Source organism: Heliangelus exortis, chromosome 5 (genome assembly GCF_036169615.1).
Source record: "Heliangelus exortis chromosome 5, bHelExo1.hap1, whole genome shotgun sequence".
Classification (NCBI taxonomy): domain Eukaryota; kingdom Metazoa; phylum Chordata; class Aves; order Apodiformes; family Trochilidae; genus Heliangelus; species Heliangelus exortis.
Genome location: NC_092426.1, coordinates 39,349,539 through 39,371,648, shown reverse-complemented (window position 1 = coordinate 39,371,648; position 22,110 = coordinate 39,349,539). Strand labels below are relative to the sequence as shown.

General features: G+C 40.3%; 1 protein-coding gene and 1 non-coding gene across 8 annotated transcripts in view; both read left to right on the top strand.

Moving 5' to 3' along the window:
• Positions 1 to 22,110, top strand: part of CKAP5 (cytoskeleton associated protein 5) — a 48,867-nt gene that overhangs the window by 22,345 nt on the left and 4,412 nt on the right. For 3 of the 7 annotated variants that reach the window (XM_071744820.1, XM_071744817.1, XM_071744819.1), the window contains exons 15-40: positions 547 to 657; positions 1,357 to 1,449; positions 2,042 to 2,227; positions 2,681 to 2,775; positions 4,448 to 4,505; positions 4,594 to 4,719; positions 5,042 to 5,178; positions 5,334 to 5,508; positions 6,055 to 6,168; positions 7,415 to 7,543; positions 8,242 to 8,436; positions 9,074 to 9,209; positions 10,009 to 10,097; positions 10,879 to 10,989; positions 11,264 to 11,389; positions 12,028 to 12,177; positions 12,563 to 12,766; positions 13,949 to 14,084; positions 14,864 to 15,057; positions 17,289 to 17,461; positions 17,683 to 17,706; positions 18,587 to 18,760; positions 19,129 to 19,249; positions 19,920 to 20,099; positions 20,551 to 20,738; positions 21,606 to 21,681. In XM_071744820.1, coding sequence (XP_071600921.1) covers positions 547 to 657; positions 1,357 to 1,449; positions 2,042 to 2,227; positions 2,681 to 2,775; positions 4,448 to 4,505; positions 4,594 to 4,719; positions 5,042 to 5,178; positions 5,334 to 5,508; positions 6,055 to 6,168; positions 7,415 to 7,543; positions 8,242 to 8,436; positions 9,074 to 9,209; positions 10,009 to 10,097; positions 10,879 to 10,989; positions 11,264 to 11,389; positions 12,028 to 12,177; positions 12,563 to 12,766; positions 13,949 to 14,084; positions 14,864 to 15,057; positions 17,289 to 17,461; positions 17,683 to 17,706; positions 18,587 to 18,760; positions 19,129 to 19,249; positions 19,920 to 20,099; positions 20,551 to 20,738; positions 21,606 to 21,681 — 3,501 coding nt within the window. The remainder of the gene's footprint in view (positions 1 to 546; positions 658 to 1,356; positions 1,450 to 2,041; positions 2,228 to 2,680; positions 2,776 to 4,447; positions 4,506 to 4,593; positions 4,720 to 5,041; positions 5,179 to 5,333; positions 5,509 to 6,054; positions 6,169 to 7,414; positions 7,544 to 8,241; positions 8,437 to 9,073; positions 9,210 to 10,008; positions 10,098 to 10,878; positions 10,990 to 11,263; positions 11,390 to 12,027; positions 12,178 to 12,562; positions 12,767 to 13,948; positions 14,085 to 14,863; positions 15,058 to 17,288; positions 17,462 to 17,682; positions 17,707 to 18,586; positions 18,761 to 19,128; positions 19,250 to 19,919; positions 20,100 to 20,550; positions 20,739 to 21,605; positions 21,682 to 22,110) is intronic. The other 4 variants (XM_071744823.1, XM_071744824.1, XM_071744822.1 and 1 more) reach the window with 3 other exon arrangements.
• Positions 19,299 to 19,409, top strand: LOC139797216 (small nucleolar RNA SNORD67). The gene has a single exon (XR_011726355.1). It is a non-coding gene; the product is annotated as a small nucleolar RNA SNORD67 (small nucleolar RNA).

The window sequence follows — 22,110 nt, the reverse complement described above, 5'->3', positions numbered from 1 at the left end:
TATATGCAAGTTTTTTTGACTGCCAGTTATATTTAGACTGCCTCTTAAAACAATGCTTCCCATGATGTTTCCAGTTTATAGGGCTAGGGATATAGGGGAAAGTGAATATGTGCCTCCTGAAGGTGATACAGGCACTAGTGTAACAAGGGTAGTTTGTATTGTTTTGCATATACTAAATTTTCTTTCCTCAGTTTGAAAAAATGGATGCAGAAGCTCGATCTCCACCCTCATCAACCACTGACTGATTGTTGGAAATGTTTATTCAGGCTTTATACAAAATTATCCTGCAAATTTTAGATTCCCTGTGCTTGATTCTGTAAGTAGAGAGTGGCTGTTGAGGACTGGTTATATACTTTCCAGGGATTACTTTTTCAGTAAATTTCACAGCTTTCACAGAATTCAGATTCATAAAGTTCCTAAACTGTAATCCATGTGAAGTCCTTAAACCTACATCAGACAACTTTTCCTATTTTGTAAATCTGCCACAGTGTGAGGTCATTCCAGGCTTACAGTGAGGTGTTTAACCTTGTTCTGGTCTGTTTGCAGATAGAAGTATGTGAGGAGAAAGCTGCTGCTGTCCTTCCAGCTTCTTGTATCCAGCAGTTGGACAGTGGTAACTGGAAAGAGAGGCTTGCCTCCATGGAGGAGTTTCAGAAGGTGAGTTTGTAGCTGCTGATAAGAAGAGGCAGGTGGGTAAAGAGAGAAGACATTTTCTTCAGCTTTTTAGGCCTGGTCACTCTTTAAAGGCACACCAGTAGCAATGATCTGTCAGATGTCAGACATGAATTCAGATAAAGTAAACATTACTTGCAAAAGGCAGGTGGCTTATGCTTTTAATGGGCTGTAACTCCAAGACAGTGTGGAGTAGGTCTTTTAATTAAATGTCAATAGTTACACTTATGTTAAAAATATTTGTATGTGGGTTGAGAATGCATAGAGGTCTCTTTTATTTTAATTAAATAATACATAATTCTAAAGCCTAGTCTCAAAGATAGAGGCTTAAAAAAAGTTTTGCAGTGACTGGGCAAAATCAGTTGTCAGTCTCTGATTACTGCATGTTAGGTAGCAATTATTTTAGCAATAATACTAAAATTTCAGCAGGCAAGTAGTTGATGTTTGAAGATGTATACAGTATCTTTACAGTGTCTTTACAGCTGGTGGGAGGTGCTTCATGTAGTCACAAAGTAAAAACCATCATGCTTCACTCATGTGAAGCCTGGCTTTCTTCACATGGTATCTGTCATAAAACCCCTCACAGCCCAAAAGGCATCAGCTGTAGGAGGGCAGAGGTAACTTTTGTGTTTTGGGTTTTGTATCACTTGCAACCCACTGGCTACCTTAATGTTTTTCCTTAAGGCTGTTGAGCTGATGGAGAGAAGTGAAATGCCTTGCCAAGCTCTAGTAAGAATGCTGGCCAAGAAACCTGGTTGGAAGGAAACAAATTTTCAGGTAATGTTATTCTTCAGTAATTAATGGTCCCTTTTTTATACTAAATGTAAGCTGTGCTTCCAGTTAAAAGGCTATAGTTGCATGTGTGTCACTGACAGCCCCAGCACCATGACCACATCTGTATTTGTGGTCAATAAGAATATAAACTCTGAAATTAAATTTGATTTCTGCTGACAGTTGAGCCTCAGAGACAACAGTTGAAGATCTGTAGATGTGTATATGTGTGTGGGTATGTGTATGGAGGTGTGAATATATAAGTTCTAAAAGTGGGTGACAGCTGCCCAGTATTGTTGATTGCCTCTCTTTATGTATAGCTACTAAAATGTGTTTATATATAATTTGTGTATAATCACACAATATAAATACAAGTGTGTGTATATAAAATACATACTTGTCTGAACACAAACGTGTATAATACAGTAGATATACATTTTTGTATAGGTACTCAAATATTTATTTTATGTATATGTTTGTGTTTACACAGATTATTTTTTGTGTATATCTAAAAATACACAGATTATAGAAAAACCACAAAAATTGGTCTGTAATACACACCACATGAGTAACTTCCTTGCTGTTATGGATGTTGTAGGTGATGCAGATGAAGCTGCATATAGTTGCATTGATTGCACAGAAAGGAACCTTCTCCAAAACTTCAGCACAGGTTGTGCTGGATGGTCTTGTAGACAAGGTTGGTGATGTGAAATGTGGCAGTAATGCAAAAGAAGCCATGACAGCAATAGCAGAGGCATGTCAGTTGCCATGGACTGCTGAGCAGGTGAGTGAGCAGCAAAGGTATGTTTCCAGGAAATAAAATCAGAAATAGTATGTGGGGTGTTCTTTCAGTCTGAACAGTAAATCCTAAATCTTTGTTATTTCTGTGTTGCCTGAAAGTGATAGCTCAAGCTACCTTCTAAGACAGAAGTTAAACACAAGCTCCTCCAGAAAAGCAAATATGAAGTAATAAATTCTGGTATTTTGCTGAAATCCTGCCAGAGCAGGTACACATCTACCATAAAGGTATCTAGCTGTCTTCATGTGCTTCCAGGACCTTCTGGTTCACTTCAGTTGCAATCCTAGTCTGCTACTAGGAAAGGTTTGTTGTATCACACTGTTATCCCAGCTGTCCCAGTTTACTTGTGTTCTGTTTTTCTTGATTCTGTTATTCAAGTGCTTTGTTTGTCATCTGGTTTGCCAGTGGAAATTTACACTTAGCTCTCTTCTGTTCCAGGTTGTGGCTATGGCTTTCTCTCAAAAGAATCCTAAAAACCAGTCAGAAACTTTGAACTGGCTTTCAAATGCAATTAAGGAGTTTGGTTTTTCTGGGTATGTATTTTAAGTCAATTGCTAATGGAAATTTCAATGTTTCTAATCTAGGACTAAGAATTGTCAAATTGGTGTGAAGAGTGAGGCTGTGAGTGTATCTGAAGTCTTGTTCTTTAAACTCTGATGCCAGCTCTGTCAGGTCCTCTTCTAGCTCTAAATGTGTAAATGAAGGTATCTGACATTACTAATAGTGTAGAATGTAATTACTAGATGCTTTCTTCATGATGCTGCCTTCTTAAAAGCATTTTTCTTAAGATTTATGTACTGTAGGAGTGGGCTGGGCAAGGATCTGTGGTATGACACATCTGCTGTTGCTGTTTTATTTGGATAAACCTGCAGCCAGGTGTATCCCTAAAATGTATAGTTAAAAAAACAAAACAAAACACAAAACCCAACAGCCTAGAGAAGAGACCATACCAGCATCCTTTCTGTTGTCCTTGTGAGAGATTTTGAGGCTGATTGGCAGGATGAAGTTCTAGCTGACTGGTAGCTAAGTGCCAGTTGCATCTGGTAGACAAGAAGATGACCATGAGCCAGCAATGTGCCCTTGTGGCCAAGAAGGCCAATGGCATCCTGGGGTGCATTAGAAAGGGTGTGGTTAGTAGGTCAAGAGAGGTTCTCCTCCCCCTCTATTCTGCATTGGTGAGGCTGCACCTGGAGTATTGTGTCCAGTTCTGGGCCCCTCAGTTCAAGAAGGACAGGGAAGTGCTTGAAAGAGTCCAGCACAGAGCTACTGAGATGATTAAGGGAGTGGAACATCTCCCTTATGAGGAAAGGCTGAGGGAGCTGGGGCTCTTTAGTTTGGAGAAAAGGAGACTGAGGGGTGACCTCATCAATGTTTTCAAATATGTAAGGGGTGAGTGTCAGGGAGATGGAGTTAGGCTTTTCTCTATGGTGACCAGTGATAGGACAAGGGGTAATGGGTGTAAATTGGAGCATAGGAGGTTCAAGTTGAATATCAGAAAAAATTTTTTTACTGTAAGGGTGACAGAGCCCTGGAACAGGCTGCCCAGGGGGGTTGTGGAGTCTCCTTCACTGGAGACATTCAAAACCCCCCTGGACACGTTCCTAGGCGATGTACTCTAGGGGGCCCTGCTCTGGCAGGGGGGGTTGGACTAGATGATCTTTCGAGGTCCCTTCCAACCCCTAGGATTCTATGATTCTATGATTCTATGATCTGGCACTACAAGGGTAAGAAATGGATTCTCCACCAGAATCAGGGGCAGCATTCCTTAATTTTAATCATCAGTCTCCTAACAGAATGTGGTCAAGCGTATGTAATAGAGTTTATTCCACTCTTACTTCAGGTGTATCATGTATTGAGTGCTTAAAATCATTCCAGGCAGATCCCTCAGGATTTCAGTCCTAGCAGTCATATGGTTGATGCAGTTTAAAATAGTTTCCAGCTGTTATAGTAGCAGCTTAGATACAAATTCTTATGTTTACTGTATTGATTTTCTTAGTAGGCTCTCTCACTCTTTCAATAGTTAGTTATATAGCTACTATATCTCTGGCTACTATATATACACTATATCTCTGAAGTGTAAATATCTTCTGCTTGCAAGTTACTTGTATGAATATGTTCCCAGCACTTTTTTTTTCCTTTTGTGATGTTTATTGTTGGTGCTTCCTGTGTTGCATTTTACTGATGGAGGGAATCTTTTTCCTACAGACTGAATGTCAAAGCTTTCATCAGTAATGTCAAGACAGCTCTTGCTGCAACTAACCCAGTGAGTAAATTTAGACTTTCTTAACCCTTAATTATTATCAGTTCTTAATTTGAAGACTGACTGATTGCTTTTATCTTCCTTCTGGCAGGCTGTGAGGACTTCTGCCATTACCTTGCTGGGAGTCATGTACCTTTATGTTGGACCTCCTTTGAGAATGTTTTTCGAGGATGAGAAGCCAGCACTTCTCTCCCAGATAGATGCAGAATTTGAAAAGGTGTGAAGTGTAGTTCTCTTATTTACCACATCTCATTAAAACTACTTCAGTAGCTTGAATCTGTGGCAATATTGTGGCTGTGTTTTCATAAGTGGGCCAGATTCTCAAAGACAGCTCACCAAAGCAGCTCCAAACTCATTGTGTCTGTCAATGTCAACAGCCACTTTTCCACAAGGAACTGCAAAAGTATTCTGGTTTTGATTCAATAGAGTAATGTTTTAGTAATCTGTTGCTCCATATTCATATCATCCAAGTGTTCTTATTTGTAATATCAAAAGAAAAATGGTAGAATAGCTGTTGATGATTTTTATGTTGCCTGCAGATGCAAGGGCAGACAGCGCCAGCCCCAATTCGTGGCATCTCCAGGAACAGTGCAGTAAGTGGGGATGATGGTGAGGAAGAGGAACAGGAGGATGTTGGGAATGATGTTGTGGATCTTTTGCCAAGAACAGATATTGGGTAGGTTTGAATTCTACAACCTGAAGGCAATTAAAAAACTTGCAATTCAAAACTTGGCTTTTATAAACACTTCCTAAGCATAAATCTGATGTTAAAGCACTGAAATACTAAAAGACACTTAAGATAATGAGCTTTTTACCTTCTTTCTTTTACAGTGATAAGATCACAGCTGAATTGGTGTCTAAGATTGGGGACAAAAACTGGAAGATCAGAAAAGAAGGTCTAGATGAAGTGACAAGCATAATAAATGATGCTAAGTTCATACAGCCAAACATAGGAGAACTTCCAGCTGCTCTGAAGAGTCGTCTTAATGACTCCAATAAGATTTTGGTATGTTGTTGAAAATCCTGTTTCAGCTATTTCCAGGTTAGAACTGAAGACAAACTATTTATGACTTCTGAATCCTGCTTATCAGACTGTTTGTTATGGTGTTAGAGTGGAATCAGCATCTGGAAAACAGTGAACTGTGTATTTCTAGGCTGTGTACTTGCCTATTTTTAGGAATTTTTACCTTTGTCTTTGCTTTGTATTAAAAAAAGTCTTCAAAGAAAGAAAAGTCGACCTCTACTCTGAATATAATGCAAATAAACCTAACAAAATAAACAACCAAAAGAAGCCAAAAATGAAGCTTGAATAATTTACAAAAGTGAAGTGGCCCTTCTTTGGAAATATTTTGAACTTAGTTTACTCAGAATATAGAAAAAAAAATTTTCCTGTGTAATGAATTTGGAGTCTGAAATAGACACTACTGGGCAGACATTCTCAAGTAAAAGTGTGGGTGTGCAGTAGTGTTGCTTTTCTTCATATGACTTAAGTTTTGCACACATTATATGGTTGTCATGGTATTTTCTTCAGAGCCTTTTTGTTTATGTGCAGGTGCAACAAACACTGAGCATTCTTCAGCAGCTGGCAACTGCAATGGGCCCCAGTATCAAACAGCATGTGAAAAATTTGGGTATTCCTGTCATTACAGTCCTAGGAGACAGTAAGGTAAGAAGATCACTTTCTTTTTTGCTGCTCATGAGTCATGCCTGACAATAACTGTTGCTTTTGAGACATGGATGGGAGTTCAAGCTTGTTCAGAAGCTACAATTTTTTTTTCCCTTGCACAAATGAAGGCCCTGTTATCCAAATTAGGAATGTGCACCTGAATAAATATTCTGCCTGAGATGGACTCTCCTGCTTGTAAATAAATCCAGTCAGTGTCATGTTCAGCTTTTAAATGGAATATGGTGACTGTATCCATACTTCTAGTGCTGAAAACACTGTTAGACACTAGCCAGGCTTGCTTAGTAAAGTTGTTTGTAGAATGCTTGGTTTTATGTTGTTTTTTTCCCTTTTTTTTAATTTGTTAGTGTGGACTCCAGTGTACTTTGTTTTTCTTTGTGTCACTGTTAGGAGGCCTTTGAACTGTAGGTGGAGTCAGGATGTTTGGAACTAACACTGAAGCTTGTATAATGTCAGAGTTGAAATAGTCCATATGTTACATCAAAATCTACTGAGTAGTTCAAGAAAATCAGCTTGTAACATGAGCAAAGATATTAAGTTTGGGTGATGGGAACCAAGGCCTTGTCAAAGAGACCAAGGAGCATGTATTCACCTGTAGTAACTGATTTCTTCAGTGAAATTAAAGATGAGAAAATTATTTCTAAGGATGCTCAGTTCTTATTTACATACATGCCTGGATGTTTACCTTTGCATTTAAAATTGGTTCTGTTACTGTTCCAAATTTTGCTTGGGAAAAAACACTGAAGATTGAAATTGGTAGGAGCTAGAGGGCTCCCCTCTTCCTGAGTTGACTTTTTTTCATATGTGTCCTAAAGAAGAGGCTCTGTAACCCACTTACCTTGATTTATGGATGTCTATTTTTAACATTACATAAATAACTAACCGTATTCTTTAGCTTGTTTTAGAGTTAGGAGACTCCCAAAATTCTCATCAATGAATGGTAGTAGTCACAAAGTGCTTTTAAAGATACCTTTATCCCTCTTAAAATTTACTTCTTAAAAAAAATAATGGTAGATTAGTGTCCAATTAAATTTCTGCAGCTGATAACAACAGTAAAGTGAAATTCTTCTGAAGCTTAGACTTCTCAAGCAGTGAATAAAATGGAGATTTCAAAGCCTGTGATGTAAAAGCTTTTTCCTTTCATGGGAAGGATGAATCTGTTGCCTCTTGATGTAATCTTCTGACCCCTCTTTAGCATCATTCTTCTTAAAACTTATTCTTGCTACAGAATAATGTTCGTGCTGCTGCACTGGCAACTGTGAATGCCTGGGCTGAACAAACTGGTATGAAAGAGTGGCTGGAAGGGGAAGACCTGTCTGAAGAGCTCAAAAAAGAAAATCCTTTCTTAAGACAAGAGGTAAACTTCTGTTAAGTAGACTTCTTCTTCATGTGCATCTAATGAAAATTTACTTTCTTTGGACTCAGTCTCTGCAGACTGAAATGACCCAATGCTACTACTGCATGAATAAACACACAGCTCTCTTCATACTGACACCAAATTGTTAAACTGCAGAAGGCTAATAGTGAGTTTCTTCCTGCATGGTAGCTGTCCCTCAGATTTCAGTGCTTCTGAAATGAAACAGATCTGTTTTGATCAACATTTTGAGATCTGGTGTGTTTTCCCTAAAACTGACCCCATGGTAATGGAGACCAGACCTGAAGCAGAGGTATTCATATATTTGAGACTGATAAAATACAGATGAAGTTCTGATCTTCCTTTCAAAAAGAAGGAAGAACCCAATGCAGTCTTTATATACCAGACTCCAAGCTTTAAGATAGATGTGTTTTAACACATTATTAATTATTATTAATAATTAATACTTAATTATAATTATTATTATTATTGCTACATATTAATTTTTAACACACAATATTAATTTTTTTTTAGTTGCTGGCATGGAAGTTGATGTTTGTTAAGAATCATGCAAGGAAGGGTTGGGGTGGGGGTTTTTTTACTTCAATAGAGGTACATGAAGGACCTCTTCAGGCTCTTGTGTCTTGTCAGAGCACTGAGAGCACTTCAAAAGCTTTTTATTTTAAAACTTTTCATTTCAGCTTCTTGGTTGGCTGGCTGAGAAGTTGCCCACCCTACGTTCTGTCCCTTCTGACCTGCTCTTGTGTGTGCCTCACCTCTACTCCTGCCTCGAAGATCGGAACGGGGATGTGCGCAAAAAGGCTCAGGATGCTCTGCCCTTCTTCATGATGCATCTGGGCTTTGAGAAGATGGCAAAAGCCACTGGCAAGCTGAAGGTATTTCTGTCACTAAGGTTAGGTAGTGCCCACTCTTTCAAGGCTACATGAACAGATCACACAATCTCATGGGGTGCTCCCTTGGCTTATGTGAGTTTGTCTGCACTGAATGTTTTCAGGAGGGACTGAAAATAATATAAGGAGGCCATGAGTTAAAACTTCTTCTGCTTCCAGGAAGCCATGGCCACCACAGGTTCATCACTTCAGGACCTTGACATTTATTGACTCTTGTTTTTCTTCTGAAAAAATCTGCCTGCCAGGCAGCTTTCACATCTGTTACCATCCAATTTTGAATGCATGCTTTTGGATGGCTTCCAGCAGTTTGGTATCTCCTATGGACTGTTGAGTGCTGAATCGTTGCTGGGGTACTCATTAATGTCATGGGACTGCTCACCTAGAACAGGTTGCTGGTTCACAGTGTTTCCATAAAACTTGTGAAAGAAACCTAATGGAAAGGTGTTTTATCTCGGAACAGAATTCTCTGAAAAGTTTGGTTTAATTTAAGTGTCATGGAAGATGCTAAACCAAGAATAGTTTGTTTCAAATACTCTTGTTTTCCTTTTCTTTGGCATGTGTTCGTAATCAGGATCACTTATCTTTCCAAATTTATCACTTCTTTTTTTTCTCTGTTCTCTAGCCAACTTCCAAAGACCAGGTACTGGCCATGCTTGACAAAGCCAAAGCCAACATGCCAGCCAAACCAGCCCCTCCTGCTAAAGCATCTTCCAGAGTGGTAGGGGGAGCAGCTCCAGCCAAATTCCAACCTGCATCAGGTAACCTCTCTTATATTCTGGAAAATTACAGAGAAAATTGTGAATTTTTTGAAGCTTTTTGGCATGTCAGAGGAAGAAACATAATTAGGAGGAGGGGAATTCAACATGATTAGAGTTACAAATAGCTGTGTGATGTGAGTTCTATCTGCAGTTCTGGTTTTAATTACAGTTGAGCCAACTTCCAGTCTAGAAAGGTTTTTCTTTTCCATATGACCATCTGTCAGCTCATCTTTGAAAATACCTGCTTGGTACTGAAGCTAAAACCCATAGGCTAGGGGTGTGTTGGGGGGTTTTTTTAGGTTTTTTTTCTAATACTTGTCTGATTTTAACATTGCATTTTAAAAAATGCTTTCACATTAGTTTTTATCTGGACTATTTCCTCAGTGCAGTTAGTTCACTGTGGGGCTGCCAGAATGCTTGTGCTGACTCTACAGAGAGGATGATGGGATTAGGGGCCAGGTGATTTGAAGCTGTCCTGCCCTACCCCTCTCTGTAGCAGGCAGAACTTGCCTGCTCAAGCTGGGTTCAGTTACAGCTCTAGGCATTAGCTAGCAAAATTTGTGTGTGCATTGTTTTGATAATGACAAATTTCCTAAGATATTATGGTCTTAATTATGAAAACTTTGTATGCTAACATGGAATGTCAGGAGTTTCTTATATGGGTCTAAAATCTGCCAGCATTTGTGTGACAGGAATATGGTCAATGAACAGGTTTTTTTCTCTACTAAGAATGGAAAACTGTGCTGACCTAAAATATTTGGTCTTGTTGGTAGTTAAAAATGGTCTATTGTTTCTCCAGCACTTGCTGAAGATTTGGGGTCCAATGCCATGGAATCCAAGCCTGATCCCAAAAAAGCCAAAGCAGGAGGAGTGTCCTCTAAAGCTAAGGTATGTTGGTTTAATTTTGTGTAAAATCATGACGTGAAGTTAATAGCTGTGGTTTGTTAATGCCTTACAGGTAGACTATAACCCATGCTGTAGGGACTCCTTTTGCTGAGAATATTCATGCCTGTCTGAGTTCTCAAATGACAAATGTATTCCCTTATCACTTATTTAACTCCTGCTTTTTTCATTACCTATTTTATTCTTAAAGTCTGTCAAAATGCAGTCTTGTGAGCAGCTCAGCCCATGCTCTAAATCTCCTTGGCCTCCTTGGTCTCATGCTGTTGAGAATTCATTCTTACCCTTGCAGTTCTACCATTATGCTTTGAACAGCAATTTTGAGCTCCTGTATCAGAAGAAATTAATGAATGGTAGAATGTTCTCAATCACAAGTGCAGAAAGGGAAGGAAGATGCTTAAATGCATCATAATAGTCTCAACCAATTCCATTTGAATTTGCAGTTGTTTTTCTGTTGCTTTGTATTACAGTAATTTTTCTTGCTGTTGCTTTTCAAGTTTTTCCTTTGTGTATGCTGCTTTTTTAAAACAAAACAATTGTTTCTACAGTCCCACTGTCTAAAGTTGTGCTGTAATGAGAACATTTGATGTAGGTCCAGATTCCTGGTGAGAATAAACTGAACAAACCTTGAAGAATGTAGATTTGCCTAAGCATTCTGACAAAACTCTGAGTTAATGCCTTTGCTTCCAACACAGGAAAAGGCTTGGAATGGTAATTTAAGATTAAATAGCTGTGTAACAACAAAGCCTTTTCTGTGGCTTATTTACAGCAGTCAGATGTTAATAGCAGTTTGTCCAAGGGCAATACCAGCCTGTCCAAAGCTAACACAAACCTCAGCAAAGGCAGTACCAGTGTGACAAAGAGCAAATCTATCAAACAGGTACCACTCTGGGTCCCAGGGGTGTGTGTGGGTGGCTGCTGCACTGGTTGAGTGCTGTGTGACATTTCACAGGGTACTACTGCACACTGTCACTGGTGTTGCTTCCACAGCAGCAGAGCACATCCTCTCAAAATGCTAATCAGCATTATTCTTCCAGCTTCTCTCTGGCTCTTGTTACACAGCATGAGGTTGGCTGATGTCTAATGCTTTCAGTTGCTGGAACTGAAACATACACGTCTTGCCTTGCTTGTTAGTATTTTGCTTTTTTTTTCAGGGTGTCCAGGGGAAGAAAGTGCTAAGTAAGCCTAATTTGAAGGAAGATGATGATAAATCAGGTCCTATTTTTATCATAGTCCCAAATGGAAAGGAACAAAGGATGAAAGATGAGAAAGCTCTGAAGGTGAGAAAAATCTGTATTCACAAGTTTTGAAGGAGCATAATTTTAATTAATTCTTTTGGGTTTTTATTTCCAATCAAGCATGCTGTGACATGAAAGTGCAGTCTCTGTCCATCCTTTTGACTTTCACAAGCCAATATCTGGTTTACTGTGGTGTTTCTCTTATTTCCAAATTTTGTGGCTTTATGCACCTCACAAAAACCAACTTTTTACAGCTTTCAAGAGATTTGTTTTTAGTTGTGAAGTATCACTTTCAGAATTCTAGAATACACTGTCAATGCTTTAATATGCTAACTTCAAACAGTACCACTTACCAGGTTTGTTCTTTTGTTGTGAAATTCTATTATCTAAAACATGCTTGTTATTTGTATCTTGCTAGTCTTTAGGCCTACCTATAGCTTAAAAAAAAAAGCTTAAAGAACAAAAAAAAACCCCAAACAATAAACCAGAAAGAAACCATCCCCCAAGGAGCCCCCCAATAATTTGATTAAGGGGTAATAATTGTGATTTTTTTTTTTTTTTTCCCGTGGGAACACTTTAAAAATAAATTCTAAAGCAGAACTTAAAAGGTGTGCAGTTTGCAGATTCTTCCAGGGAGAAAAGGTAATTCTGCTTTGAGTTCCTAATGCTTCCTGTTCCAGGTTTTAAAATGGAATTTCACTACTCCTCGTGATGAATATATTGAGCAGCTAAAAACTCAGATGTCCAGTTGTGTGGCAAAATGGCTCCAGGATGAGATGTTTCATGCAGACTTTCAGCACCACAACAAAGCACTGGCTGTTATGATTGAGGTGAGTTTGGATCTGTGGTACAAGATAATGTTGTATAGAATTATTCTCTGCTCTGAAAGATTCTGCTTGAATGAAACCAAATAGCAATTTTCTGAGGTCATTGTTCTGTGAAGTTGAAACATGACCTTATGGATAGGTCAGAAGAATGATAAGCTGGGAGAAGGGAAAATTTCCCCACTGAGGCTTCTCTTAGAATTTCAAAAGGAGATACACATTAAAAACGAGTTCCTACAACTCTAGGAATCATCTACTAAATATAGACCACTTTAGGAAGCAGAGTTTTGAGCTTTTAGTTGGTCTCTTCTTTTTTTGAACAGTCTGTTTCATTTTGCACAAACTCCATTGTTTCATTGTTTTTGGTTGGTTTTTTTTTTCCCACTTCAAGCACTTGGAGAGTGAAAAAGATGGAGTCATCAGCTGCCTGGATCTCATCTTAAAATGGCTTACCCTGAGGTTCTTTGATACCAACACAAGTGTTCTGATGAAAGCACTTGAATATCTTAAACTACTTTTCCATATGCTGAGTCAAGAGGAATATCACCTTACAGAAAATGAAGCATCCTCTTTCATCCCATACCTTGTCCTAAAGGTACAGAAACTGCTTTTATTTTTCATGAGGAATATTGCAGGACACCATCAAAAACTGCAGTATGTTCATTCCAAATGCATTGGGAATGACATAAAATCCAGTTGGCAGCTGGTTGCAAGGGCTCATTTACTGGGGCAAGTTTTGCTTAATATCTTTATCAGAAGAGGGACTGAGTGCTCCCTTGGTAAGTTTGTAAACACCAAATTGGGCAGGAGTGTTAATCTGCCTGAGGGAAGAAGGCTCGGCAGAGGGACCTGGATTGATGGGCTAAGGCCACTTGGATTGAGGTTCAACAAATGCCAGGTCTTGTACTTGGGCCACAGCAACCCCCTGCAACACTACAGGATTGAGGAAAAGGCCCTGGGGGTGTTGGTCAACAGGCAGATGAATGCAAGCCTGTAGTGTGCCCAGGTGGCCAAGAAAATCAATAGCATCCTGATTTGTAGAAATAGTGTGGCCAGCAGGACTAGGGAAGTGATTGTCCCCCTGTGATCATCACTGGTGAGGCTGCATCTCAAGTTTTGGGCCCCTCAGTGCAAGGAAGACATTGAGGTGCTGTAGTGAGCCCAGAGAAAGGGCAATGAAGCTGGTGAAAGGATTGGAGAACCAAGTCTTCTGAGGAGCAGCTGAGGGAACTGGGGTTGTTTAGTGTGGAAAAAGGCTCTGGGAAAGCCTTATTGGTCTCTACATCTACCAGAAAGGATGCTGTATTGAGGTGAATATTAGTCTCTCCAACCAAGTAACAAGTGAATAGGACAAGAGGAAATGGCCTCAAGTTGCACCAGGGGAGGTTTAGATTGGATATTAGAAGAAAAAGGAAAAAAATATAAGAATTTTCTTATGGAAAGGGTTATCAAGTTCTGGATAAGGGAAGGGGTTTTAGTCATTATCCCTGGAGGTATTTAAAGGCTGTGCAGATGTGGTGCTTAGGGATGTGGTTTAGTGGTGGACTTGGTAGTGTGCAAGGTAAATGGTTGGACTCAATGATCTTTGGGTCTTAAGACCTTAATGGTTCTATGGTTGTGTGTTGCATATTTGCCATAAAGTCACTTAAAAGGGATTTTTGCATTAAGATGAATTCTGGCTCTCCTAATATTTAGACGAATCAACAGTGTCATGAGATTGTTTAAAATATTCTGTATTTCATCAATTCTGGTTTCTTTTTTTTCATTTTCCTACTAGGTAGGAGAGCCAAAAGATGTCATCCGCAGGGATGTGCGTGCCATTCTGAACAGGATGTGTCTCATCTATCCAGCCAGCAAGATGTTCACTTTCATCATGGAGGGGACAAAATCCAAAAACTCAAAGCAGCGTGCAGGTGGGAAATGACACAATGAATTAGGCAATTGCAAAGTCTTTCAAATTGCTTTATTTTGCATCTTGAAAAACCCAGCATGATAGCATGATAACATTTACTGGAACATGAGAGTTAGTTATGTATAATTAATTTAGTCTATTTATAATTTAATGGAAATGCTTCTAAGTGTTCAAAGGATCAGATTTTAAAGTAGTATTGTTTTGCTTTTTATTTTTGGTGACTTTCTACCTTATGGAGATGAAGAGTCCATGAAACTGTACTTTCAGCATCAAATTTGAATCTGCTTTGAGTAGGCTTGTTGTCATAGTGCAACAGTACTGGGGTGAACAGTGACAGTACCACTGGCCAAGTAACTAAGGCAACCAGTGCATGTGATAAGAATTGGGAAGAAATGTCTGTAGACTGTACATCTGTCTCAATTCTTTAATAGAAATTATTTATGGTGTGGTGTTTGTAGTTCAAGCAAGTCCCCAGTCAGCCTGAAAATAACTCACCCTGATATAACCAGAAAGTTAAATTATGTACATAATATAGTATTGCAAGTTTAAAACTGTCTAAAATACCTAGATGTGAAATTAGCTGTAACATTGCTCACATATGCTGGTGTGAAATATCTCAAGGGTGTAGGGATGGCCTACAGCTTTCAGGTGCTGTCTGTGTGACTCAGCCTGAACTCCTGGTTCACTGTTCATCCCATAAATCATTTGGACTGTGTGTATAATCAGCATTCTGATTGGCAGTACCCTGCAGTGAATGCAGCTGTCATTTGCTTCATTTAGAATGCCTGGAGGAGCTGGGGTGTCTGGTTGAATCATATGGCATGAATGTGTGCCAGCCAACCCCAGGGAAAGCCTTAAAGGAAATGGCAACTCACATTGGTGACAGGGACAACACCGTGCGCAACGCTGCCCTCAACACCATTGTCACTGTCTATAATGTCCATGGTGACCAAGTCTTCAAGCTGATTGGAAATGTGAGTATGGCTGGAAATAGGTTTTTTATCATTTTTTTTTTTTTTTTCCCAAATCCTTCCACTTCTGTAGCACTGTGTTGTGGTGGGTGGCAGTACCTCTTGCAGTCGGTATGAGGAACAGTTTGTAATGTTGAACATGCTACTCCAACTTGCTTGCATCCTCTAAAAATCAGTTGGTTATTTGTGGGATGTATTGCCTGGATGTTCGTGAATGAAAAATAAAATTGGAGGAAATGAGCAAACCATTAATTTCCATGTGAACTGAATAGTTTGTAAAGAGTAATGCTGTATAAGTAGCACTTGTCTTGGTAGTTTTATGGTGTAGGCAAACAAAACTGCTTTTTTTTTTTTTTCTTCTTCCCCACATCCTGAAATGTTGAAACTTAACTTGATTCTTCTCTGGTACTTGGGAACTATCTGCATGAGATTCCCATCTTATTTCAACTCTTGCTGCCTTCAGTGTTGCATAGTCCATTTGGTTTTGGATTTTTAAGGTTAACTGTATTGCCTGAACCATTCAGCCTTTTCTAACTATGGGTTTCTGAGCTTCAGTGTGGTCCATCTGGAATCAAAATGCATGGCTTTTCAGGAAGGTTTCCAAATCGTAGGGATGCTGGAGAGTACGACCCACAGAATTCCCCCTGCTGTTGGTTTACTTTGTGTTCAGGTCCAGTTATGGGTATATTGAACAGGTCAACTCTCAGAAGGCCCCTGGCTTCTGTGGTAGGGGCCAGAGCCTGAAAGCACTGTCTGGGCTCCTAATAGGGGACATAAAAAGGTGTGTGAGGATTTCTCCCTTGTTTGGTGTTCATTGTGGGTTGTTTTTTGTTTGGTTTGTTTTGTTTTTTGGAGCTTTTTTGGTTTTGTTTCGTTTTTTGGGGGGGGGGGGGTGGATTTTTGTGTGTGGGGGTGGATATTTTTTGTGTGGGGGTGGATATTTTTTGTGTGGGGGTGGATATTTTTTGTGTGGGGGTGGATATTTTTTGTGTGGGGGTGGATATTTTTTGTGTGGGGGTGGATATTTTTTGTGTGGGGGTGGATATTTTTTGTGTGGGGGTGGATATTTTTTGTGTGGGGGTGGATATTTTTTGTGTGGGGGTGGAATTTTTGTGTGGGGGTGGATATTTTGTGTGTGTGGGTGGATATTTTGTGTGTGTGGGTGGATATTTTGTGTGTGTGGGTGGATATTTTTTGTGTGTGGGTGGAATTTTTGTGTGTGGGTGGAATTTTTGTGTGTGGGTGGAATTTTTGTGTGTGGGTGGAATTTTTGTGTGTGGGTGGAATTTTTGTGTGTGGGTGGAATTTTTGTGTGTGGGTGGAATTTTTGTGTGTGGGTGGAATTTTTGTGTGTGGGTGGAATTTTTGTGTGTGGGTGGAATTTTTGTGTGTGGGTGGAATTTTTGTGTGTGGGTGGAATTTTTGTGTGTGGGTGGAATTTTTGTGTGTGGGTGGAATTTTTGTGTGTGGGTGGAATTTTTGTGTGTGGGTGGAATTTTTGTGTGTGGGTGGAATTTTTGTGTGTGGGTGGAATTTTTGTGTGTGGGTGGAATTTTTGTGTGTGGGTGGAATTTTTGTGTGTGGGTGGAATTTTTGTGTGTGGGTGGAATTTTTGGTGGTCTTTTTGGTGGTCTTTTTGGTGGTCTTTTTGGTGGTCTTTTTGGTGGTCTTTTTGGTGGTCTTTTTGGTGGTCTTTTTGGTGGTCTTTTTGGTGGTCTTTTTGGTGGTCTTTTTGGTGGTCTTTTTGGTGGTCTTTTTGGTGGTCTTTTTGGTGGTCTTTTTGGTGGTCTTTTTGGTGGTCTTTTTGGTGGTCTTTTTGGTGGTCTTTTTGGTGGTCTTTTTGGTGGTCTTTTTGGTGGTCTTTTTGGTGGTCTTTTTGGTGGTCTTTTTGGTGGTCTTTTTGGTGGTCTTTTTTAGAAATGCAAGCAGCAGTTGATACACATAATAGTACCAAAGCTTGAGTTCAAGATTACTTGTTTCTTGGGAATTATACAGTCTAGCAATAGCTGTATTCACTATTACAGCTTTTCAGTATGGGTTGATAAGCTCCTGAAGTATCAGCTTGACAGACCAGAGGGGCCCTGTTAGGTTGCAGCTCTGGTTGTATCGATGGTTCCTACACTTGGTTATTAGAGAACTTCTGTATACGGTAACAAGGGGTACACCTGCAGTGAGTGCCTCAGCTCCCTGAAATCTGCCTAACTCAAACTGAGTGCAAGTGTTGTGTATTACAGCTCTCTGAGAAAGACATGAGCATGCTGGAGGAAAGGATCAAGAGGTCAGCCAAGAGACCCTCCACTGCTCCAGTCAGGCAGGCAGAGGAGAAACCTCAGCGTGCTCAGACCGTCAGCGCTAACGCCAGCATGCTGAGGAAGGCACCAGCTGAGGACATGTCCTCCAAGCTCAAGTATGTGGTGACACATTATGGTCTGCAGCTTGCTTAGCATCTATCTGTGTTAATATCACCTCTGGCAATGTTTTGTTTTAGTTCTTGTATCATCATCTTTGCATGTTGTGAAAATTGGCCGAATAATATCGAGCAAAATGTCTGAAACTTTTTTTGTCTTGTCTGTCTTGAAATCTTTCTAAATGGTCTTGTGCCTTTTTTCACTGCTTCTCCATGGACAGAATTATGTATCGCACTTATAGGATGTAAGTACTGCCCACTAACTCCTTGGTAGCAAGGCTCTTGTGTGTTTCAGTTTCTCTCCTAGTCGTCCCTTCCTCAGGGTGACTGGTTTAACATGGCCAGCTCTAGGTTATTTACAGGTTTCTGACTTAAAGAAAATAAAGAAACCAAAAATACAGGTTTCTGCCAAGGTGACTGTAAATCAAGACGGAGGCAGACACGTCAGTTCCATGTTAGGCAGCTGTTAGAAGTATTGGGAGGACTTCCTATGTTTACATTAAACGTGGTGTTGATTACACCCTGTTCTGAACTTAGTAGGGCAGCCATACCACACAGAACTGCATGAGCATGTGTGACTTGTAGAGCCTGGGGCAACAATACCAGAAATGGAAAGCTCAGACATTGTTCTGTGCCATTGGCTCGTTATCTTGGAATAAAAGTCGCTCTTGAGATGCATATATTCAACATTTCCTTGGAAAATATGATATGTAACCCAAGATGCTGGCAGTCCTAGGTTCAGACGAGCTTGCAAGGTTGCTGTGTAGGTACACGTCCTGCTCATCATTTGAAAAAAGAAAAAGCCACTCAAACTTCACTACTGTATTCCACAAATTCTAAACTGTGCTAGGTAACTTTCAAAGCCAACCAGTGCCTAATAATCTCAGATGCAGGGCAGCTTGTGATGGGTTACAAGAGAAAGCAGCAGCTGCTCTTCAGGCATACAAAATCTTGTTTTACTAAAGGCCAGGGAAAAAGCAGAGGGGATGATTAGGGGGCTTGAATAAAATCAGACCTTCAGAGTCTGTGCTGTCCTGAGAGCTTTAGGGCTACCAGTGGATGCTAGTGCTTGTTCTCTTGCCTCTTGGGTATGTGTAATAAACACCTCTCTCCTGGTTTCTGTAGTCAGAACCGCAGCATGGGCAGCCACTCCGAGGCAGCGCACACGGTTCCTCGGGAATTCCAGCTGGATCTTGATGAAATTGAAAATGACAACGGTACTGTCAGATGTGAGATGCCAGCACTTGTACAGCACAAACTAGATGACATCTTTGAGCCTGTCTTGATTCCTGAGCCCAAGTGAGTTGAGTTTTAACTCCTGAGTGAAACCAGTAGGGCTGCTTCTGAGAAGCTGAGCTGACCGTGCTAGTTTCTGCATTCAGACTTGTTTACACAGTAGTGTCAGATAATTTGGAGATGTCAGTGGTCTGTTGTACTGTTATGGAATCTGAAGAGCAGTTATTTCTACTGAGTTCTGCTAATGTGCTTTTATAGTAAAAGCTTTAAGTTTGTAAATGTATTATCAGTGTCTTTACAATTTGTGCAACAGACGTGTTAAGAGAAATTATCACTTTCTTGAAAGAATTAAATAATGTCCCCTGCACCAGTTCAGTGCACACTAGAGCTGTCTCTCCAAAGAGTAATGAATCCTGTTTTCAACTCTGCAGAATCCGTGCTGTGTCCCCACACTTTGATGACATGCACAGTAACACAGCTTCTACTATCAATTTTGTCATCTCCCAAGTAGCCAGTGGTGATATAAATACAAGCATCCAGGCCCTGGCACAGGTGAGTGAATTAAGACAGCAACTAATCACACTGTACTAAACTATTTGTCTGCGAGGGTGATGAGCTGCACTGTGGTGGAGCAATCACATCAGGTGATGTGGACTCTGCTCAGAATCTCCCTGATGACAAAACCAAGTGCACAGGGGCCATCTGACTCGCTTTAGCAATGGAAATTCCAGTTGCATGACATAGAATAGACTCTTGGTGCAGATGCACTGAGGAAAAAAAAAAGTATCTCTTTGCTTTTGTATCTGTGCTATAACTTTCAAAAGGCCAGTTAAGCCAGCGAGGCTTGACTTTCAAATGTAAACTGATCCTCAGCAAAAAAATTCTCTTGCTTCATAGCACTTAGAGGTTTCTAGAGTGGCTTTAACTGCTTACAAGTACTTCATCCAGAAGATTTCATAAAGCTGTTAGTTCCAGTATCTGTAATGCAGCATTTATGTTTTCCTTTGTATACAGGGTAAGATTGTAGGTCTCTGCAAGATCAATAATTGCTTTTACTTGGAATAGCAATAGAAGTCTATGGATACTTATTTCAGGATAAAGCTTAGAATATAAGTGCTATGGCAAAAGGATTAGCATGATGCAAGACCTTTCCTCTAGAAGAGTTTTTATTTTTGTGCTGTTTACATTATGTTGACTTGAGTGTTTTGTTTTTAAATCTTAGATTGATGAAGTTCTCAGACAGGAAGACAAGGCAGAAGCTATGTCTGGCCACATTGACCAGTTCCTAATAGCTACATTTATGCAGCTTCGGCTCATCTACAACACACACATGGCAGATGAGAAGCTGGACAAAGATGAGATTGTCAAACTCTACAGCTGCATAATTGGGAGCATGATCTCGGTAAGGCTTTGGCATAAATGTTCAGATGAAGAGCAATTTCTGTGCACAAGTTGCAGGAGAATGGCATGTCTGTCCTGTATTGACCTTGCCTTACTTTTGAGTCTTGTTCTTGGAAGTTTGTTGCTGATTGCTCACCAGTGCACCATTTGAGAAGGGGTGGGGATGAAAAACTGAGCAAGGCAAAAATGCCTCCTTATTGCTTTACAGAATACAGCCACTCCAATGCTTTTAGTGAACCTCTTTAATATTCCTTATCTTTTGAGTGCTTAGTTGGTGCCCTAAGTATTTTCAGAAGCCACTTAGTAGCAATAACTTCTCCTAGTTGCATTTGAGTTGTTTAACATCTGGGGGTTAGAGGGATGCCAAGGGATTTGACAGGGTAGTTTACAGAAGTCTTTACATTAAAGCATTGCATGCAAGGGAAACCTCTAATGCTGTATTCAATTTGTAGCTGTTTCAGATAGAAAGTCTGGCTCGAGAGGCCTCCACTGGTGTGCTGAAGGACCTAATGCATGGTCTGATTACATTAATGCTGGACTCTCGGGTTGAAGACCTTGAGGAGGGTGAGCAGGTCATCCGATCAGTCAACCTCTTGGTAGTGAAAGTTCTGGAAAAGTCTGACCAGACGAACATCTTGAGGTATATAATGATAATTGCACAGTCACTGCTTCTCTTCACCCATTCTAGTCTGTTCCTTGAATGACTGGGGTTGTTCATTAGTCCTTCTCTAAAGAGTTTGTTCATTAGTTCTTCTCTAAGCAAGGAATGATGCCTGTAGAATCATTCATCTGACTAATGAAGAATTATCACTGATATTCAGTGGTGATCAGAACTTGACTGCACAAGGCAGCTTAGATGAACCTTTAGCAACTGGGCTGGTGAAAGGACTTGAGCACAGATCCTGTGAGGAGAGACTGAGGGAGCTGGGGGTGTTGAGGCTGGAGAAGAGGAGGCTCAGGGGAGACCTCATCACTCTCTACAACTCCCTGAAAGGAGGTTGGAGCCAGGGGGGGGTTGGGCTCTTTTCCCAGGCAACTCTCAGCAAGACAAGAGGGCACAAGAGGTCTCAAGTTGTGCCAGGGGAGGTTTAGGTTGGACATTAGAAAGAATTTCTTTAGGGAGAGGGTGATCAGACACTGGAATGGGCTGCCCAGGGAAGGGGTGGATTCTCCATCCCTGGAGATATTTCAAAAGAGCCTGGATGTGGCACTCAGTGCCATGGGCTGGGAACTGCAGCGGGAGTGGATCAAGGGTTGGACTTGATGATCTCTGAGGTCCCTTCCAACCCAGCTGATTCTATGATTCTGTGATTGTGTGTTTAGATTCTATATGCTTTATAGTTCCCCAGACTGCCTCTTAAACCCTTGTAAAATACTGGAAAGAAGGAAAGAGCTGTTACATAACATGATGTAAACTGCTAGACTGACTCCAGCATCTGGTGTGGTATTCTGTGGGGAGCTGTGTGTAGCACTGTTTCTGTGTAACTTGTAAATTTACTCCTTCTAGTGCTCTGCTTGTTCTGCTACAAGACAGTCTGCTAGCAACAGCCATCTCTCCTAAGTTTTCAGAACTTGTCATGAAGGTGAGCTTGTTGTAGAGGTTTTGAACTTGGTCTATTTGAATCAATTTAGCTGAAAGAACATAGATGGTTTGGGTTTTTTTGTAATTATGACCATAACTTAATATATTTCTTATACCTTTTTAATTATAATTCTTACAATTAGATGTTACACATGGTGATGGTGACTTCATGTATGCCAGGAGGAAATTTAGCACCTGCTAATAGTTTACAGAAGCTTGGGTGTACTAATGAAACTCCATGCAGAGGTGTGCAGTCACCTTTTGGCCTTATGCACAGCACTGTTCTATGGATTCAAACAGTGCCAGGCTGCAGCTGACTTGCATTTTGTCATCTGTAAGGACAGGCAGAGTGAAGATGCAGATATCTACAGCTACAGCATGGATGTGATCTTTTCCTATGATGCTACACCCTTTTGTAACCTGCATGATT